The sequence below is a fragment of the Trachypithecus francoisi genome, unplaced genomic scaffold, assembly GCF_009764315.1.
Source record: "Trachypithecus francoisi isolate TF-2019V2 unplaced genomic scaffold, Tfra_2.0 Lachesis_group1, whole genome shotgun sequence".
In the NCBI taxonomy this organism is placed as follows: Eukaryota; Metazoa; Chordata; class Mammalia; order Primates; family Cercopithecidae; genus Trachypithecus; species Trachypithecus francoisi.
In genome coordinates, this window is record NW_022681454.1 from 93,350,889 (window position 1) to 93,373,388 (window position 22,500).

The 22,500-nt window shown below is 34.0% G+C and overlaps 1 protein-coding gene across 13 annotated transcripts in view; it reads left to right on the forward strand.

Moving 5' to 3' along the window:
- Positions 1 to 22,500, forward strand: part of PDLIM5 (PDZ and LIM domain 5) — a 214,637-nt gene that overhangs the window by 111,635 nt on the left and 80,502 nt on the right. For 2 of the 13 annotated variants that reach the window (XM_033214840.1, XM_033214846.1), the window contains exons 4-9: positions 6,256 to 6,298; positions 8,509 to 8,927; positions 15,487 to 15,501; positions 18,045 to 18,062; positions 18,628 to 18,800; positions 19,464 to 19,500. In XM_033214840.1, coding sequence (XP_033070731.1) covers positions 6,256 to 6,298; positions 8,509 to 8,927; positions 15,487 to 15,501; positions 18,045 to 18,062; positions 18,628 to 18,800; positions 19,464 to 19,500 — 705 coding nt within the window. Of the gene's footprint in view, positions 1 to 6,255; positions 6,299 to 8,508; positions 8,928 to 12,284; positions 12,302 to 15,486; positions 15,502 to 18,044; positions 18,063 to 18,627; positions 18,801 to 19,463; positions 19,501 to 20,034; positions 21,172 to 22,500 lie in introns of those variants that run through there. The other 11 variants (XM_033214844.1, XM_033214849.1, XM_033214842.1 and 8 more) reach the window with 8 other exon arrangements.

The window sequence follows — 22,500 nt, forward strand, 5'->3', positions numbered from 1 at the left end:
GTAAAATGAGAAAATGATGCCTAAGTCATGAGATCATCATAAATGAAAAATATAGTATATTGGTATGTGGTTGAGTGCCTGGCACATAGAGTAAATTTAAGGTAGCTGTTAGTCTTTGTTTCCACTTATGCTACTTAAATTTAAATTTGCTTGAATTGCTTGCTGCTTAACAAAATGCTTGCTTTCTTAGTGATTTTCAGGTATTTAGGTATTAATCATTTGAACTTTAAAATAACAAATTGGGGTGATATCACTCATACTCTGCCCTAATACTCTCTTATTTCTCTCTTTCTTCCATCCATTGGTTCTCTGGCTTGACTTATATCTGGTTGATGAAAATTTCTTCTCAAACCCTAATAAACTTGCATGGCCACCTGAAAAGGATTATTACAAGAAAAGCACTCACCCTACTTACAGAATTATTATAATTATAATTCTTAGAGAATTATTATAATTAGATATATTATAATTAGATCTACTTAGAGAAGTATTATAATTATGAAATGGTAACTGCCTGTTCTGGATATGTATCAGAGCCACACTCAATTTAAAATCAAGCACAGGCACAGAGGGCCACTGGTACTCACGTGGGCTAAAGCAATTCTGCTGCTTTGTCTTTTTTCCTTCTTTCTTTGACTCTTCAAAGAGCCTGACCAGCTTTGGGTTATTTCTTTCTCTCTGTAGGAAAAAAAAATGTACATATTAGTTCCTATAGTAAGATAGAGAAGATGCAAAGATGGAGCAAAGGAGTAAGAGTGTGTGTGAGTGCGTGTGTATGTGGAGAGTACAGTCTTTTATAAGCCACAGACTGTTAGGCTGATATATAACTATTTTGTACTTTTGTTTATAGGAAATAGAATCTTTACATAATCTCAAACTATTTAGAAAAACCTACTAATACATTGCCATAGTGATTTAAATGTTTAAGGTTTGAGTATTTGGGACAGTAGACTGGCTGAATATGCAAGAAAGTGTGAGGAAACTGTTTAGAAAGATATCCTTCTGCACTCGAGTGCTCACTTTTTTCCTTCTAGAGTTGCTTTGTTATTACAGATTGACAACTTTGCAATTAAAGTGATTAATGATGTACCCTAGTGTTTATGGGTCCCAAGGTCAGTGGATCCAAAGATGGCCATGGTGTGGGAAACTTAGATAAGAGCTCATCTCCAAACACCCTCCTTTTTTTCTGTATGATTGTTTATGAGTTAAGTATATTAGATGCTTGAGGGAGTCACCAAGACATAATGAGTAATGTGCGTAATCTTTATCATTCTAGTTCTGTTGTCTAGTTCCTCATTCTTAAACACTAATGTGAACATTCAGAACCTTATTAACTAAAAAACGTTATTTTATAAAGCAGTTTTAGGAAACTACATTAATTAGTTAAAAACATAACTTTAGTATAACACTGCATTGGGTATTCAAAAGATGCAGTTTAGCTTGATTCATTTGCATCTAATTCTTGATAAGACTGCAGTTTATTTATGGCATAATTTTTCCTATGTGTTATTCTAACCGGTACATCACAATTTTAGTTTTTAATATAGTCAGTTATCACTTAAAACTCCCTTCAACTGTTCAGGTAGAGGTTCTGAAACTGGTTATAATGTATCAGGGATTTTTATTTTGGATACTACTTTTACAGAAGTCAATCAACTTCAAATAGATTGTTCTAGCCACATTGATGGCTTTGTTCTTTGAATTTCATGAACTGAGGATAATACTGGGCTAAGGCGCTAGTATCTCACCATCATGGCTTACTCCTAAACAGTGGCTTCACACCAGGAGAGTGAACAGTAAGCAAATTGTTGAGCCCATAGCACAAAGCCATTGACAAGATCTCTCTCTGCTGGTTTGAAGCTCACACTACACAAAAGTGACTTGTGATGATCACTGTAGTTCAAAGGGGGTCTGTCATCCCATTGTATATTTGCCAGGATTTGAAGAGAAGGTAGGAAGATTTTTTTTCATGGTTATACCTCAATTTTTTAAACATCCTTTAACAATTTTTGTTATGTAATCTATGACATTGTTAAAGTAAAAGATGCTCAATATTTGTCAAAAGGAAGACAATTACAACAATTCTAATTTTGAGAAATAAGTTTCCTTATTCACATACTAGGATTTTCTCCCCAAGGAATATTAGAAATAGATATATTTCACTTCGGTGAAGGAAATAGGATTTTCCTCCTTAAGCATTGATTAAATTATGCGCTTGGTCTTTTAAACATAAAGTTCAAGAAAGTACTAGTTTGATAAGAAAGATAATTCATATAAGGAAAGGGTTTGAGAATTTTAAAGATTATAACATTTCTTTCCCTTAATTTTAGCCACTTGTAGGAGACTTAATAAACATTTCAGACTTTACAAAGATTTACTCTTTCTTTAAATATTTTTTTAAAATAACATTTCCCAGAGGGTTTTTCTTCTCCTCCTAACTCTAGTCTTGAGAAATGTTTCCTAAATAATGAGTTCTCCTTCAAATGAGCGTGGGCAACAATCCACAGTATTTTCTTCTTTAGGCATTTAAAGACTTTGAGAAGACCTGTAGCTAAGATGCTTTGTAACTTTAACTCTATATTTTCCAGATATGTTTGATAACAGAATCTTTTACGTTTTTGGAAAGTACTTTTCCATGAAATATACTTTGAGAAATACTCTTTTGTATTATAAAAGTAGTACACATACATTGTTTTATATAAAATATGGAAAACACACACATGAAAGAGAAAAAAGTAGCTTTTCAGAGAGAACCTCTCCTAAATGTTCGTGTATTTCCATACATTTTTTTCCCATTTACCAATTATGTATATATGTCATTTTATATATTTTTTACTTGATATCATAAAGTAAGCATTTTATCATTCAAGGCAGAATTCTAAGAGTTATTTTAATTATTGCATAGTGTTTCAGCATATTATATTAAAATTAACATTTCCTCTTTGTTGTATATTTAATAGATGTTTCTAATTTTGCACTATTATACCATGGCGAACGAATACCTTTATATGCTGTATTTTTCATATTTCAGATTATTTCCTTCTAATAGATTATTGTGTTATTGTGTCAAAGGACATGATCTTTCTTCAGGGCTTTTAACCCACAAATACTGTTTTCCAAAAGAGCTGTATTAATATATAGTTCTTCCCCAAAACTGGAAGAAGAATACATTTAAAAGTATTCACAAGCATTACGTATTAACATTAACAAAATCTGTACACAGTTGTAAGGAAAAGGTGGTATATTTTTATATTTTGTTTCTTGAGAGTTAGTAACAATTGCTTTTTAAAACCAGTGTCTTTGTTATTCATCTGTTTTATAGATTTCATTTGTTATGTATTCTAAATTATCTGAACCACAGTAGTTGTAGTCTCATAAGAATATGTAATTAAATGTAAGATTTTTGTAGCTTACTGATCTTTTAAAGTGTAACTAATACATGTTACAAATTTTTTTTTTTTTTTTTAATGGAGCTTCACTCTTGTCACCCAGGCTGGAGTGCAGTGGCGCCATCTCGGCTCACTGCAACTTCCACCTCCCAGGTTCAAGCGATTTTCCTGCCTCAGCCTCCTGAGTAACTGGGATTACAAGCGCCTGCCCCCACGCCTGGCTAATTTTTGTATTTTTAGTAGAGATAGGGTTTTGCTGTGTTGGCCAGGCTTGTCTTGAACACTTAACCTCAGGTGATCCACCTGCCTCAGCCTCCCAAAGTGCTGGGATTACAGACGTGCGCCACCACACCTGGCCTAGATTTTATATACATATACCGTGTGTTATAAATGTTCTTCCCAGTTTTTTAAATGTAATGTGGATAATTTGATTTTTTCTGTTTACTTCAGTAAGCCAATAGCACACTAAGATGAAGACCATTTAAGCAGAAGTTTCAAAATTTATGTGGCCAAAATTGTGAGCTTCTATAAATATTCAAACAGAAGTCAGACAACCCCCTGATTAGCATGTAATAAAGTAACTCTAAGGAACCTTCTTTTTTAAGTTTCAAATGATTTTTGACTCATTTGGTGGTTAAATAATTAAACTAGAAGAACTAATTTTTATTGCATCTAATGTCAATTATTTTATCTGACATTTAATTATAAGCCAGTCCAATTTTTTTTTCTGTGCAAAAAGGTGTTTGGGATTTTAATGTGCAATGGACTCAACCCTGGGATTTTGAAGGCATGTTGCCCCTCTTTCCCTGCTTGTTTGTCTTAATTCATGTCATTGCACTTCTGAGACTTTATCAGAAGGCAAGCAGGATAAACATTCAAATTTTAGATTTGGATTTTTATATGTGAATTGAAAATTTCAAGTAGTATTTTTATAGAGCTTTCAGTTAGTAAAATATATTGGGACTCATTTTATGATTTCTCAACAAAATAAAAGATTAGACTCCAAAATTAATGAAAACTAATCATTCTAATGCTTTCGTTGTTGCTAACACTCTAAATTAGCCCGACACTTATAAAAAACTTAGGGGTTTTTTTAGAGACATAGAATATATGCATTTTATCTAAGTTTAGTAGTCCAATGACTGTTAAACATCATGTCCTGTTTTTACAAATTGCTTTTATTTTACAAGAAGCACCCCTTGCACCTTGGGGTGCAGATGGAAAATGGATACCATCCTCCCTATTGGCAAACTTTCTGTAATGTCTTGGTGGTTTTAATGAGTAGATCCTTTGTGATTATATCTTACTATGAAATTTCACTGAAAGGAGGATTCCACTCTTCTTTACTTGAACTTGTTTCCTTTGCTCATTATAATAACCCTACAAGCTAAAAGAGAAATTTTCTATTAAATAGTACACATGGAAGGTTAGGCAACTTCACAGAGTGTCATCTATATTGCAGTAACTGAATATTAACGTCCATTACTACCTCGCATTAGGTTAGCCAATTCTCAGTGCTTGCCATAGCTAACCAAATTAACTGTTTTTGGAAAATTCAGTTGCTAAAAATGTTGATCAGTGTTCATTATTAGATGATACTCATAGAGACCGAATATCCTGTGCTAGTATATTCTGTTTGTGATCTGTTGTCTTTAAAGTAAAACAAGCTAATGATTTATAGCTTAAAATTATCATCACTTAGTACTTACCTGCTATACTTCCATTTCTTGGATTCTGTGCTTGATGTGTTATCCTCCAGCTGGTGTGGTATGAAAGGAATCAAATTGCTACTGGCATATTAAACGTAACATATACCTTAACACTAAGGAAATAGGCTTTAAAACGTTAGAGGCTTTCCCAGTCATTTAGTTCATGTCCTTGAATACAACCAGTATATTGTTATATTTAACAATTGTGGACCTCAGCTCCATCTTAAGCAATTTACCTATACTTCTTTTGAAGTTTCTTCTCTGAAAAATTAGGATAACGATAGCTTTTACTTGGGTATGGTTAAAATTATAAGAGATAATTTCTCCAAATTAATTGTTGTTACTGTTAAGCCCTTGCTAACCAAAGGCACAATAATAACATATAACACAAAAGCATATATTTAAAATAAAAAATTAATTTGAATTTGGAAATAGTCAAGTTATATACATGAATTTTTGTCTTTTTCTTCACTCTCTCTTTTCCATACTCATTACTGATGACCTATTACATTCCAGACACTATGCTGATACATATACAGATGGGACATGGTCATTGCCTTTACTGAAATTATAGCCTAGTAGAAGAACTTACAGTTTACTTTTAGCAAAATAAATGTATTAACTTGCATAAACACTTAAGAATAGGAATACAGAATAAATATTCATTCGTTGACCCAATTCAACCAGAATGTATTCAGCATCTTCACAGAAACCCAATATCCTGTGGATGTTGTTCATGGATGTTAGGAGAAAAGACAGATACTATTGGAGATAGGAGTCAGATTAGATGGTTGAGGAGCCACTCAAAGATCAGAAGGTCATGTTTATTATACTTTACCCTTTTAGATAGGGGATAGCCTTAACGATTAAACATGGGTGCACTCACAAACAGGATTGATGTTTGTCATTCCTCAGTTGAATTCGTAGAGAACCAGAGACTGATATTGAATAGCTAGTGTGTAAAATGTTGAATCTTGCAGCAGTTGACTTACATGAACAAATTAGAAGATTGTGAATAGTAAAAACTATGAATTATGAAACTATAAATTCCAATGATTCAGTATATTAAGGCTTATAATAGTAAAAATTCCATTAAGAAGTCTGCAAGTTTATAAAAATTCATTATTTTTTTTTCTTTTTCTTTCTTTTTTCCCCAGAGCATCTGCTACACCCAAGCCTGAGCCGGTTCCCGTTCAAAAGGTATGTTTCTAAGCTAGCATCCAGGGTATCATTTGATTGTCCTTGCTGAGCTACTGTAATTCCCATTTCTGTCTCAGACCATACTGACATTCATTTAATTTATAGTCTCAGTGCAATTTTCCTTGTAGTTCTTTTCCTTCAGGGATGAGGAGGAAAATGGAGATCAGCACATACCATTTGTAATTATACATGTTATAAAACATTATTTCCAAAGCCATATATTACAATAACTTATGTCAGATTTCCTACATTTCTGTTCACTTTTGATGTGCCCATCCGTATCAATATCCATATATTTTCTAAAGAGAATAAATAAGTAGTTACTGAAAATTATTATCACAATAAGTCTTTAATATTTTATTAATAAGCACTTAATTACATTTCAGAGTATTCTTAGGTTATTGGCAAGTGTCCATTTTCTTGCATATATGTCTTCAAAATAATTTCAAACTACTATTCATATATATCTGTTTTATGCTTTTGGGTACTTTCTCCCTAATTTTATTTGTGCCCATTTATTGAACTACTCATTATACAGATTGAGCATCCCTAATTAGAAAATCCAAAATGCTCCAAAATCCCAGACTTTCTGTGTACTGACATGCTCACATGACCATCGGAGCATTTCAGATTTTGGATTCTTGGATTAGGGATGCTCCTGCATTCTACAAAGATTCAAAAATCTGAGAATATCTGAAATCTGAATGCTTCTGGTCCCAAGCTGTCTAAACAAGGGATACTCAACCTGTATTGATTCGTGTGGGCACTAAGCTACTTATTTTTCTCAATTAGTTTTCTTCTTTCTGTAAGATGAATTGAGGCTGTGCACGGTGGCTCATGCCTGTAATCCCAGCACTTTGGGAGGCCGAGGCGGGAGGATCACGAGGTCAGGAGTTTGAGACCAGCCTGGCTAACACAGTGAAACCCCGTCTCTACTAAAAATATGAAAAAATTAGCTGGGCATGGTGGCACGCACCTGTAGTCCCAGTTAGCCAGGAGGCTGAGGTGGGAGAATTGCTTGAACCCAGGAGGTGGAAGTTGCGGTGAACTGAGATCTCACCACTGCACTCCAGCCTCAGTGACAGAGCAAGACTCCATCTCAAAGAAAAAGGATGAATTGAGATTACCTTTTTTCTTAAAATTGAACAGTAGAACCACCATTCTATGATTTTTCAAAAATTTGATTGATTTTCTTTTGATATGGTAGGGTAGAGTAGGGATTTATTCTTGATCTGAAGTCTAATGCTCTACCTTAGAGTTATCCCCCCTCCTGGGATTTATTCTTGAATGTTGTAGAAGCTTAGTCTGATTTTAACTTTAAATGTGTTTTGGAATAAGGATTTGCAAATACAAATTCTGGTAATTTTAGGAAGAGTTGACCTTTCTTACTAGTTGTTTTTTCTTTGGCTGCTGACAATGAGGAAATATCGAAGATTTTTTTTTCTTCATGTAACTATTAAATATTTATTTTGGAAAAGGAAAAGAATTTTATTCTGTCTCTGAATCATATCTTAAAACATTCAGAGAGAGAAACAGAGGTGGATTACAGGAAAGAAATGATTTTGTTTTGTTTATTTGCTTGCTTTTTAAAGTTTTTTTTTTCAAATTCTTTAAGATTATTAATTAGAGCTTGCACATTACTGAGTTAGGTGAAACTTTTTCCCTGGTTTTTTTTTTTTTTTTTTTTTTAAATTAAAGAGTTATAAATGTGCTGATTCTCCTGCATGAAACAAATAATTCCACTCTGGAGAGAAATTAAACATGTTTGAAAAATGGAACTATGGGCTTTGAAAGATGGAAAGATGGGCTTTGGATATTTTAAAATAAAAAAACACCTCAGTTAGCAATGTTTTTTTAATCGTAGGATATTTAAAATTTTTTTCTTTGGAGTATGCCTAGGTTGAAACTGATGATGGGCTTTACGCTTTCTGATAGTTTTCCTGCTGTATTTCCGAAATATTTTGAAACTACTTTCATTTTTATTTTTAAAAATTATACTTAGTGTGTGCATCTGTGTTATGCATGTTGGGACTAGTTAGCATGCATGCTGTGCTTTAGCAGCCCATTGTTTTTATTTGGAAATGTGATGTTTGAGCTGCTAACCTGATTGTGTTTGTCTTTTAAAAAATCAGCTCTGTGTTCTTTTTAGTGAAATATATTTTGCATGTGTTTGGTGTGGTTTTGTGTATGTTTATTTTTGTTTTACATAGGGAGAACCTAAAGAAGTAGTTAAACCTGTGCCCATTACATCTCCTGCTGTGTCCAAAGTCACTTCCACAAACAACATGGCCTACAATAAGGCACCACGGCCTTTTGGTTCTGGGTCTTCACCAAAAGTCACATCCATCCCATCACCATCGTCTGCCTTCACCCCAGCCCATGCGACCACTTCATCACATGCTTCCCCTTCACCCGTGGCTGCCATCACTCCTCCCCCGTTCGCTGCATCTGGACTGCATGCTAATGCCAATCTTAGTGCTGACCAGTCTCCATCTGCACTGAGCGCTGGTAAAACTGCAGTTAATGTCCCACGGCAGCCCACAGTCACCAGCGTGTGTTCCGAGACTTCTCAGGAGCTAGCAGAGGGACAGAGAAGAGGATCCCAGGGTGACAGTAAACAGCAAAATGGGTAGGTGGCTAAGGGTGCTTTCTGCTCTTACCAGAACTCTTCTTTCAGGTAATTTCCAGGAAATAATCTACATTCCCCTCCCCCAAAACCAGCTTTCTTTGAAGGAAGGGAGATGAAGTGTTATTTGCCTCATTAACATATGGCTTTTATATACATAGGGTACTTTCTGCAAAGCAATTATCAGTTATTCGAAACCTACTTGTGCATTTTGACATGTTTTGAACCATGTAACATCTCTGTAACTCATTTTCTGCAAGTCCTGACACAGCATTGAGCAGCTGGCAGTTATAATGCAAGGCAAATCTTGAATCTTTCTTCCTCAATTTTTTCATCCTTTTAAACAGGCCACCAAAAGTTCAAACAGTGATTACAGTTGTTGTCACCTTATGCAGCTCATCCTAAGGAGAGAGTAAATCATGAATTTGTAAGTGTTTTTTTTTTCTAGGAAGTAATCTTAGGAAAACCAGTCCACTTTTGACTCATGTCTATATATGAAGCATTAGCTTAGAGCAGAGAGCTAGCAACATTGTTTTCAGATAAGTTTAAGTTAGAATTTATTCTTTAAAAGCAGACAGTAATGAAACAACAAGGCATGCTTAGAAAGCATTAGAAGCAAATTATAAAATACTTTCATTGTAAAGATTTTTTAAAATGAGTAAATTTAAACCATTGGACACTAAATATATAATGTTAGCAGAACATTTTGAAAATCTGTTTCATATCATTTTTCCCTTTTGGGGGTATGTATTTATAAAAAAAATTGGTTGAAGTTATTAACTTATTTGAACTACACATAGTAATAAGATCACACATCTCTCTTTCGGCAACCTTTAATTATTTGTTTATTTATTTTTTTAACAGTTCCAGTTCAAATATAATGTTATCAGATAGGAATTTAAGTTGAGGAGCAAGGATTTAAGTTGGCCATGAGAGGTCATGTACAGTATCTTTTTAAAAAATAATTCTTTTCTATAAAATAATCCTACTTGCAAAGAAAAAACTAAAGAAGGAAAGAGAGAATAATGATGGTCTTTCTATTCCTTTTGGAATTCAGGGGTGATACTTTAAGGCAGTCATTTATTTAAAATCATTTTGATCAGATTTATTGTGACAAAAATGTACCTTAAAAGGAAAACAAAGGAAAATAGTCTACAGGCCTGATGATTTTTACCAATGCCAGTTCCCAGGAAAATATAATTAAAATAATTGTGTGGATAGGTCCATTCTCTGAGATAATCCCTTCCAAATGTTAATTCCTGTAATGAAGAGGCTGTGCTTTCTGTAGCACTGCTGCCATGGCAACTTTGGGGCTTTGAAAGAAAAGGTGGCAAAACTCCAGGCTGCTGCTGAGAGAGGGAGAGCAGGAGCTCTGGAAGAACAGCTCCTGGGCTGTACATATGGTCTCGAGGTTGTGGGTGGCTTTCTAAAGTCCTCTCTCTCTCTCTCTATAAATATATGTATATATTTAGAAATATATATATTATATATATGTTAATATATATATATTTAGAAATATATATTATATATAAATATATATTTAGAAATATATATTATATATAAATATATATATTTAGAAATATATATATTATATATAAATATATATATTTAGAAATATATATTTATATATATGTTAATATATATATATTTATAGAGCGAGAGAGGAAAACTAGTATCCTTCAAAACAGAATGTTATTTTTTCCTTCATGTGAGGAAGAGAAACAGTACGGAGTGTTCAGGAGTGTTTGGTTGTAATTTTTTTTTTTAAAGTATGTTTAAGACAATAGATTTTCGAGTAATCAGAGTAGATATCCTGCAAAGAAAGATGCTGTCTGTTAAATGCAAACCACACAGAAGACCAAAACAGAAGTTTACTACGTTTATTAAATTCCAAGTTCAGTAGAAAAACATCCATTGAAGGAAGTGTCTTAACTAAAATCTTTTCTACTAGCACTTCTTGAAATCTCATAAAAAACTCTTCTTAATGGAAAGTTGTAGAGGTAAAAGCAAACTGAGGTTATGGAAAAGTACTGCATTTAAAACATCTGAAAATACCAAGCTTAAGTTTTGTGTTTTATAAGCACGGCTTTGGTGATAAAACTTGAAATGATTTAAAGCTTATTATTTTTAAACTGAAACTAGGCAGTATTATAGAGCCTTTATGATGGCTTCTTAATCAATTGACCATGTTTATTAAGCACATGCCTGCTGTCCAGCACTGTGCAAAATTCAGGAGAAAAGAGATTACTACATGTTTTGCATCATTTTCAGGCAAGTTACTGCTTTGCATTTGCAAACTGGATATATTTAAAAATAGCTTGATTTTAAAATGTCTAGATGTTAGGACAATAAAAACTTGATTACCCTGAAACTAAAGTGTGTTGTCTGTGAAACTCTGAGACACATTGGTAGTGCCCTTTCTCTCACAATATTTAGATTGCAGAAATAAAAATAAATTACACGCTTGACTAGTCAGTGATGTGTCATTTTGAAGAGTAGGTGTTTTGTGCTGTTAATGGATGCATTTTTTGCATAAGTTGTCAAACTTTTTCTGGAGTCAGTGTCAAAACTTGTTACTATTATATTTCCCAGATTTTTATAATGTTGCAAAATACCTACAACAAAACTCTTTTAAAGTCCAGAGTTGTTACTTAATGTTAGTTACTTTTTAATTTAAAAAATAATACATACCAATGACCAAAAATGTTAAGAGTTCAGAAGGATGTAAAGTTAAATGCTTAGGTTATCTTTTTCCTCAAAGCACCAGGAGGACTATCAGTTTTTAGTTTTTAAGCTAGTTTGACAGCTATTCCACACAAATTTGTATAGCATTGATAAACATAAGACATAAACAGATGCGTATTAATGAAGCATCATCACAAAGAAATAATTAGATGTTCATCCTAATAGCATGAAATCTGTACATAATGTTGATATTTTTAGAATATTTTAAATTAATAGTATGTAAGCATTCCTGTTCCTTCCTATGAGTAAGGATTAAGGCATGTTAAGAAACTTTAAACCTTTCTTCTGTATGTACAAATTATTGGTCATGACTGGCTGTTTTCTTTACTACTCTACTAAGAGCAAAGTGGGACTTTATATTTCAGACTGGAAGGATTGCTGTTTTGCATCAAGTAGTTTAAGTGATTTACGTTTTCCCTTTCCATATATCCTTGCATTATAATGTGTCACTGCTTTCAAGAGGTAAGTCTTTTAGTCTGTTATAATAATTTTAATTTTGTTGGACTGAAATTTCTTCTAACAGCTCCTGTGTGGTATTTTGAAGAACCTGGCCTTGGAAGATTAAAAAAAATAATGATATAGTAGTAATATTTTAAAATACTTTTCTCTTTGCAGAAAACACAAGTGACAAAGTTAGTATCCACATTACTGGAGAGGAAATATGGTGATTTATATATGAGTAAACAGCATGAATGCCTGATTTTTGCAAAATTAAGTTAAATTTTGCAAAAGAGCTATAATTTAGAATAACCACATTTAGTATTTTCAGTAAGCTTGGTTTGTATTGCTATGTTGTGGTGAATTGCTTTATAGTAATAAATAGTAGTGTTCAACGTAAGTCATAAAATGTGTGTGGGTTTTGCTATGTATTGGCTTAAAAGAAACAGTGCTTGGGAGAATGTAATTTATATTAGTCAAGACTGGTAGAACACAAAGACAGAAGAGAAAGCATAAACATTTATACAACTAGTGAATAACATGTAAAACTGAGTTGATGTCCAAATCAGTGTCAAAAGCCAATGGTAAGGTCTCTTAAGAACTTTTATGATTTTTCTAGAGAGTTTTAATTCAATGTTGCTGACAGGTTCAGACCTCTATATGTACAGTTGTGTGTCAGTGGATAGTAGAAAGTCCACACACCTTTGAAATTTGTTAAGAGAGATAAATACCAACTGATTAAATGTCACTATTGGTGTAGATGTTGGGAATCACTATGGTATAACTTTCAAACCTCACTTTTGTGTTCCATTGGTATTGACACTACACTGGCTGATGATTACTAGCTTTAAACATAGGTAAAAATCACATTAGATAAGAACCAAAAATAATTTTTATTAGTTAACTTATAGTTACTCTGAACATGTACTAAATTTTTTTTTAGCATCATCCTATAAAGTAGAATTGGACGTACGAAGTATCTCTCTTGGGACACATCCAAGAGAATCAACTACTGAATTATCAGAGCAACTTCATTCCAGTGTGGCTATGGTCTCACTAATTGAACAGTTATACATTTTATATATATAGGAATATTGCATAACAGTGTAAACATCCCCAAACCCTGTTCTTTTTTGTCCATTTAAAGTTAAATTCTTCTGGATGGAGACTTAGGCTAGTTACTAGATTCCAGTGTAAAAATGTTTGACTTGTAAAGGGGGAGAATGGGATTTGGAAAAACAAGCATTTAGGTTAGATAGAAGTTTTTTAAATTCAAGATTAAGATTCATTAATCCGTTAGGTATTACTATGCATTGTTCTAGGTGTTTCTAAATGCATTATGTGATTTGGTTCTTTAAACTCTGATGCCAAGAGATTACATACCTTTCTCAAGTCACATATCTTATAAGTAATAGAGCTAAGATTTGAGCCTAGGTCTTTTGAAGCCAAATTTTGATGTGCGTTTCCCTATGTCACCTGCTTGTGACTGGGCTTATTTCTGTAACTTTGAATTAGTATTTATTCTTAATGATTATAGAATTGAATTGAAGCTATATTAATCAGTTGATGTGCGTATACTACAATTGGGTTAGATACTCCCCCCCCCTCTTTTTTTTTGAGCAGTTGGAGAATCTTTTCCAACAGTAAACCTGTATTTGTGTAGTTTTCAAAGTGTCTTCAAATATGCTAAACATAAACCCTTAGAGGAAGTCTGAAACACAGAGAAAGTGTCATTGATTTCACTGTTGAGGAAAATGAGGCTTCTGTAGATTGCAGTTTGCCCAGGGCATGGGGGAAAGTGGGCAGCACGGCCAGAATGAGAAACCAGATCACCTAGCTCTCATGTTAGCACTTTTGCCACTGCTGTGTATTTTGGACTGTTCCATGTGGGCACTTTTTCTAAAATATGTAAAAATATTTGTTTGGCATACTCAAATTGTCACCTTTAGGTTGAAATCAGTCAATCCTCCACTTGCTGCCCCTCCACCACACCATTGAACATTTACCCCCACTTAATTTCACATTAATGTAAAACATTTTTCCTAAACTTTAAAATGTTTAAATATACATCTAAAACTCAACTCTGTTCAGGATGAGATTATTTTGCAAACCTATTTCCCTGCTACTTAAAATAACAAGGCAGAGGAGAGAATACTGTGCATTGTGGCTACAGAAGAGTAAATACAAGCAAACTATTGAGATCAACTTTATCCTGCATCTCACCCTCACTCAGTGTAATTCAGCCCTCTCTTGAGTTTATGAAACTGATTTTGATATGTGGAAATATAGCAACACTGACCAGCCTTAGCATTAAAACTGGTAGGCAGTTTTTCTGACTATGTTTGTAATGAATTGTCACTTACTCTGACTAAACATCATTGCAGAATTGAAGAATGCTACAGTGTGTTATTTGGCAAACTATACAGTTTATACTTTAGCCTTTTCTATCCCTACTGTAATATGAATGTGTTGTTAATGATTCTGCACTGAAAAAATAGGCTATATGAATGAATTATGTTTTGAGGTTCTCCTGCTTCAGGTGTTACTAACTTAGTTCCTTTACCATGTCTTATTAGACATGCCTTCTGGGCAATAATTGTGTCACTGATAATACAGAACTACGGAATTCCCACAAATCACTTCTAAAGTTACTGGAACTTGCTTGCGAATGAGGGTGGTATTAATGAGGGACAGGAGAGAGTAAGAAAATTGAGTGATAGCTCATTATTTGTGATCCATTGTGCTTCCTACATTTTTCATTTTAGTCACGACTAAGAAACAAGAAAAAATTCAAATGACATATTATTATTCTGTAACATATGATTCAAGATAATTCATGTGAGAAATTACACTTGCTATTAATATATACTTCTATTATGTGAGACTGAAAGATTTTTCTCTTATTCTTTTCTGATTTTAAAAGTGATTCTAAAATGATCTGTTTCTGTATTTTACATCTGATTGTTTTCTATCCTTTGTTAAGAACATAAGAATTTGGATTCATGTTTAAATGATTTTTATAAAACTTTGTGCATTAAAAAAAATAGTGGATCTTTCAGTCACTTGATACTTGAATTAGCATTAATATGTAAAATAGTTTTCAGTGTTTTGTGGGATGGGGGGACAAAAGTGTTGTCTTGATTATAACAGTGTAGTAGAATTTTTACTAACATTTGTTCATTTTTTGTCTATGTTTCCATGATTATTTTGAAGCATGATGTTTGTGTAACATCTTCACTGAAAATCATTGTGTTACGAATTTCATTTTCTTTTCTTTTTCTTCTTTTTTCTCCTCTTTGTCTGTTGGTCATCTTCCGGGGAACATCAATGTCTTCTCTTCTCTATCACATGTTTTTTGTGTATATTATTCTTCCCTCAGTAACCCTGGCACTGTGTAAGTACTTAACCAATGGTTCAGTTTGTAATTGTCTCTGTAACTTTCCTTCTTGCTTTCAATTTAATACTACCAGCAAATTTTGTTAGGATTTTCTCATAAGAATTTTCAAAAATGTTAAGGAATAAGAAGCATTTTTTTTTTTTATGCTAGAGAATTTTGTATGCATCAGTGGTATGTTTAGAACACCCACTCTTCTGTAACGAAAAACTTAGTAAGTTAACCTTCATTGAGATAGATGAGTATTATGGACAGTGTATACCAGAGTTAGAACTGTAGTTTGGGCTTTCCTTTAGTTTATTATTATTATTATTATTATTATTTTAATCTTCGTATTTTGAAATAAATTACTTGCCCCTGAGAGTAAAGTTTACATTCTATACCAAATGTATTTTTTAAAATAAAATTATTGAAAATTTTCTTTCATCATAGTTATCACACTCTGGAGTTTCAGAACCAGAAAGCACTAAATGTTTAGAAACTTCATATCATTTGACATAAGACCTTAAGGTGTGGTAAACAACACAAAGAATCTAACGGGTAGTGTACTTTTTACAAGTGTGTCATAGCTAAAAATGCTACTTAGGTAGTGTCGTTCTATTATTCGTGATATCTTTTTTTTTTTTTTTTTTTGAGACGGAGTCTTGCTCTGTCCCACGGGCTGGAGTGCAGTGGCCGGATCTCAGCTCACTGCAAGCTCCGCCTCCCGGGTTTACGCCATTCTCCTGCCTCAGCCTCCCGAGTAGCTGGGACTACAGGCGCCAGCCACCTCGCCCGGCTAGCTTTTTGTATTTTTCAGTGGAGACGGGGTTTCACCGTGTTAGCCAGGATGGTCTCAAACTCCTGACCTCGTGATCCGCCCGTCTCGGCCTCCCAAAGTGCTGGGATTACAGGCTTGATATCTTAGCTTGACACCATTGTTTTGTTTTTAGAGATCAAACCTTTTATAGAGGATAAAATAGTCTTACACTTGAAATTAACATCATTTAAGAGCAAACTACACTCAATACTTGTGGAGAAATTTAAAACTATAATAAGTTTAATAGCTGAAAATAAAATTTTTCAAGTACTTGCATTAGATAAAGAGTTATCTGTTTTATGTCTGCCAAAGGCAGTGTGTTTATGAAGAAATCTATGCTTATTTCCTAATTTTAAAACATTTTGTTCATTTTTAAAAGAACTAGGTTTTGTTCAATATTAGTGGAAGGTCTTTTAGATATTTTATTTGTGGAATCATATGATATTACCATATTACCAGAAGTTATAGTATTTTTTATGATTTTTTGCATAAATATTACTGATTTGTTATTTTGTATATGCAGATTATTCATAGTCTTAAACATGTATTGCAGTTGATTTTCTAGTAATCATAAAAGAATACATTATGATAATCATTACCTCATGTTATGTACTGCAGAAAGCACCTTACATACGTTATCTATCTTATTTGTTTTTAAATAACCCCTTAAGATGCAAGTCTTATTTTTCAAATGAGGAAATTGAGCTTAGAGAAATGACTTGCATAAAGCACATACTGAATCTGACTTTAAAGCCAGTATTACTAACTGTAATTCTATCCTGTTCTTCACTGGAGAAAAGCTTTTCCAGTGTGCTGAGACAGTTTTGGTTATGTAGCTATTAAAATGATAACAGTCATGTGGCCTGCGGATAGCACTATGGTTTTCTCACAGTGAGTTGAACCTAGCAGGTGTTGCCACTCACATCTGACCACATTTATAACACTTTCTGTACTCAGATCTTGTGCCAGTAGTCTGCTAGTCCAGAACATGTTCCTTTTTCTCTTTTGAAATTAAAGTCATGGCCTCCAAAAATTTGCATTTGCCCTATTTTGAGGGGGGAGAAGTGGAGACTATTCATTATGCTCAGTATATCATACAATGTTAAAATACACATTGCAAATTCCTTTGTATTTATGCCCTTTTAAAATAAAAATGAATATACATAGCAAACTCAAAGTTCTTGAACTCTGTAGTTTACACATCCTCAGAACAACACTACCTTGTATGTGATATTCAAGAGACTGACTTTCTAAAGAGTCTTAGAGCCAAGCTTTAAATTCTGATCTTTTAATACCTATTTCAGTAGTTGCTCATATGCCATACTTCTTCTTCACTATACTCATCCCACACAGCTGTCTTTAGGATAAGGAATACCTGTACATATGAATGAGAAAACTGTAGAAAGGAATAGTTTGGACTCTTTTCAAAATTGTATTTGCAATTGCTAGTTTAGCCTCTACTAAACCATACTTGGTTCCTGGGCCTAGTGAAGATTTGATCATTTAATTTCATGAAAGCCAGTACATTCTAGCAGCATATTGATATTAATGGTCGTTGTGAATATAGTCCACATCTATGTTTCATATGGCATACAATGAACAATACAAATAATTTCAGAAAGTTTGATTTTGACTACTATGGACTTTCATTTTCTGGTTGTTTTCTTTTTTTCTTATCATTTTCCTTTCCTTTTTCTTCATGTTGGAAATCTTTCTTCTGCTGCCTTCCTCTGTCAATTAAAAGGAAAATCCCACCTAAACGGTAATCTTTCTGTTGAATACATTCTAATAGCATTATTTTATATTAACATTGTAAGTGCAGTTTTTTACTTATAATTTAAAAGATTTTTTTGTTTTCTTTTGCTTTTTTTGTGAGACAGTCTCGCTCTGTTGCCCAGGGTGGAGTGCAGGGGCACGATCTTGGCTCACTGCACCCTCCACTTCCCAGGTTCAAGCGATTCTCCTGCTTCAACCACCCCAGTAGCTGGGACTACAGGCACATGCTACCATGCCCAACTAATTTTTTGTACTTTCAGCAGAGATGGGGTTTCACTGTGTTAAGCCAGGATGGTCTCAATCTCCTGACCTCATGATCCGCCCACCTTGGCCTCCCAAAGTGCTGGGATTACAGGCGTGAGCCACCACGCCTAGCCTATTTTAGATAGATCTTTTTAAAAAATTGAGACTGAATATACTTGCAAAGCAAACTTTATATAAAAGGAACATTGAAGATTAATCATATAAATTATAAATAATTTAGTAGAAGATAGTTTATCCTTTTAATATAATTTTACAATTAAAAATTTTTTTTTTCTCCTTAACCCTAGCCCACCAAGAAAACACATTGTGGAGCGCAATACAGAGTTTTATCATATACCCACTCACAGTGATGCCAGCAAGAAGAGACTGATTGAGGATACTGAAGACTGGCGTCCAAGGACTGGAACAACTCAGTCTCGCTCTTTCCGAATCCTTGCCCAGATCACTGGTACTGAACACTGTAAGTGAACTTCTAGGTGTCCTAATGGATGAGTGTTTTTTTGCCACAGAGAGTAGCATTGAGAGTGATTGGTAGTTGTCAGAAAACAACCCCGAGACAGTTTGCTTTTAAATTATGCTGTGCATAACATGGGTAATATAAATAAGACCCCAGGCCGGGCGCAGTGGCTCATTCCTGTAATCCCAGCACTTTGGGAGGCCGAGGCAGGAGGATCATGAGGTCATGAGTTTGAGACCAGACTAGCCGACATGATGAAACCCTGCCTCTATTAAAAATACAAAAATTAGCCAGGCATCATGTCAGACACCTGTAATCCCAGCTACTTGGTAGCCTGAGGCAGGAGAATCGTTTGAACCGGGGAGGCATAGATTACAGTGAGCTGAGATCATGCCACTGTACTCCAGACTGGGCTACAGAGGGGCTCTGTCTCATAAATCAATCAATCAATCAATCAATCAATCAATCACCAGCCCATGAAAAGTATAGACGTAATAGTAGTTGTACTAACTATAGTTTATAGCCAACAATGGGCTACTGTGGAATTTGTTTTAGTGGCTCAGTGGAAGTTGAACATTTGATATTGATTGGTGCAGGTAATTGCTTAAGTGATTTTGAAGTTAAACAAAACAAACTAATATTTGGATATTGCTTATTATATTTCAGTGAAAGAATCTGAAGCTGATAATACAAAGAAGGCAAAGTAAGTTCTCTTTTTGTCAATTGAATGTTTTCCTTTCATGAATGGTCTCAATTTGGTTTTTCAGATTGTCAAGTGTAATGGTATGGCATTTCGTCTTTGCAGCTAGAAGCTAAGCATTTAACTTTGGTGCCTTTTGTGTGACCTAAATGTACAACTTGCAGATTTTTAAAGTAGTGGATATTGTCTGGGTTTTAAGGCGTGTTTTCCTTAGTATTGAAATAAGAAGTGGGCAGAAGGGTGTATTTTGGGGTGCTTTGCTAACAATACATATGTCTGTGAATGTGCTTGTGTGTTGTCTTTCAGTCACTTTATTTTGAGCATAAAAATATATGTTTCCAAGAGGGATCTATGGATTAATTTCTGTATTTCTAAAAATGCTCTACCCTTAAAATCTTTGCCACTTAATAAAGCAGCAATGTGAAATTAAGCTTTTATAAGGCATGTTTTCTGCATGATGGAATTAGTCTAGAACCTTTTTCCTTCTATTTCTTATGACTCTTCTATCACCCTTTTTTTTTTTTTTTTTTCCCACAGGGAAAAGATACCCCTTCACGTCTTTAGTCCCAAATACACAAAATTACGTGACTGGCACCATGAAGTTTCAGCACGTGCTCTTAACGTACAGTGATTTATGAGCCTTGTCCCCCAAGCAGCCAGCACATACCGTTTCATTTACCTTTTTTCAACTTCATAGCAAAATCTGTATTAAATTTGCCTTACGAAAAAATAGAACTTTTTCTGTACTTTTCTAACAATTTCCTATAGTTGTGAGAAAAGGAAGATGAACATGTTTTATGCTAGCTGGTAGCTCACAAATGTAAAAAAAAAAAAAAAAAAGAAAGAAAGAAAATTAAGGGACTAGATCTGTTCATTGGATTTGTATCTGTTTTTGTTGTTATTAGGGTAGTAACCTTGGAAAATGAATTATTTTCATAAGTTGAATTTGGTTGGTTGGTTGAAGCAGAGGATAATGAGCAAATAATGTCCTTGTCTAATTTGGAAAATACTTCCTTTATGTTATTAACATTTCCCAAGATTACTTTTTAAGTTTATTATTATGTAACATTCAAGGTTGATTGTAAATTATTCTAAATAAGTAAATATAAGGAGGCAAGAATAAACAGAGAAGACTTTATTAAAGAAGAGTGCATGCAGTGTAGATTTAGGTATCTTTTAAAGTAGGTACTATTCAGGATGGCTCTATGAAGAGGAGGAGGTCCAGATTTGGCTCCTGGAAAAGGAAAGAAGAGAATTTTACCCCATGTGCAATGGAGAAATACAGTATTCTTTGGTTTGGTTGGATTTTCAAATCCCATTTCCTATCAAAGGAAATATCTCTAAGCTAGTGGATGTTTTTAGAGTATAGACAATTTCTAGGTATTAACTAATAAGATATAGAAAAGATAGCTTTGCTTTTTTGAATCAGAAGAACATAAATTATAATATGAATGATTATGAGACATCAGAGAAATATTTTACTTAGTGATATTAACTACTGTGCACTGCTGCTATTCCTAGGAAGCTGTGTTTTGGGCAATACATGGAAGCTAGATATATGACCAGAAATGCTTTCTGCCTTGTAATATAGTGTATTATATATTAGAGCTAAATTTAGTAATAAATGCATTTTGAAGTTTGGAAAAGTATTGTAATAAAGTTGCCTTTAACTTAGCTTTGTACTCGTTCTGTTTCCTTGAGGCTAGACACAGTGCCATCAGGACTTGTTACAGTATAACTGGGTAAAATAAACAGTTCTCTGACATTTCATTTGGAAAACACTTTTAACTTTGTGAGGTTACTAAAATAGGGGTATAAGACATGGCAGGCCAGGCGCAGTGGCTCACACCTGTAATCCCAGCATTTTGGGAGGCTGAGGCGGGCAAATCACCTGAGGTTGGGAGTTCAAGACCAGACTGACCAACATAGAGAAACCCCATCTCTGCTAAAAATACAAGATTAGCCGGGCGTGGTGGCGCGTGCCTGTAATCCCAGGTACTCGGGAGGCTGAGGCAGGAAAATCGCTTGAACCTGGGAGGTTCACTAGCGGAGGTTGCAGTGAGCCGAGATCGCACCATTGTATTCCAGTATGGGCAACAAGAGCGAAACTCCATCTCAAAATAAATGAATAAATAAATAAATAAATAAAACATGGTAAAGGATCATGTTTGATTTTTCCCCCTGAATTACTACAATATGTAGTATCCTATGTGAGTAACAAAATCAGTTGACTGTTGTGCAACATAGAATTATTATTTGTGTGAAACTACTGCTGAAGGACCTTGCCTGCATTCAAGGGTCTATTTTTATTTTTCCAGGTAGTCTTTCACTTTAGTGACATAATAGTCTAGTACAACTGCCTGATAACTTGGAGAAACTAACATTAATTTTAGATAGTGATTGATAAAATTTGGCCTGCCAAATGCATTTTAAAAATAATTCTAGGATTTATCTATGCTCATTTCTAGTATACCTCATGATATATCTTTCTTTTGTCGTGTCAGTTCTTCTTCAGATACTAAGACAGATGTCCTGCCTGCTTGTGTTTTTATGATGCTGACGTCAATCCCAGTTATAACTGTGTCTCTGGCCTCTGTAAGAAAATCTACTTTCTTAGACCAGGCTTTCCTATACCCAGTAATTCTTCCAGGATCCCAAAAGATGATGTTTGAGAAACTATAGAATTAAAACCTCGTAAAAATAAATGGTGTGGTTGAGTAAACATGGTATTTTCCACCAAGAATCCAATTTCTAGAATAACTACAGAGTGGACAGAAAGAACAACTCAAAAGAATTTTAGGTAAATGGGAAAAATTTTCCCTAATACAGACAAGAGAACCTGTATAGAGTTACAACTTAAAACAGATGTAGTTAAAATAAAAATGTAATACCTTGCTTAATTAAAAATGAAGTATTTAGTGTTTCATTGAAAGCATAGACTTAGATAAATGGAATGATCCATACTTGAGTATGAGGATAAATATTCAGCCAGGATCATAAAGG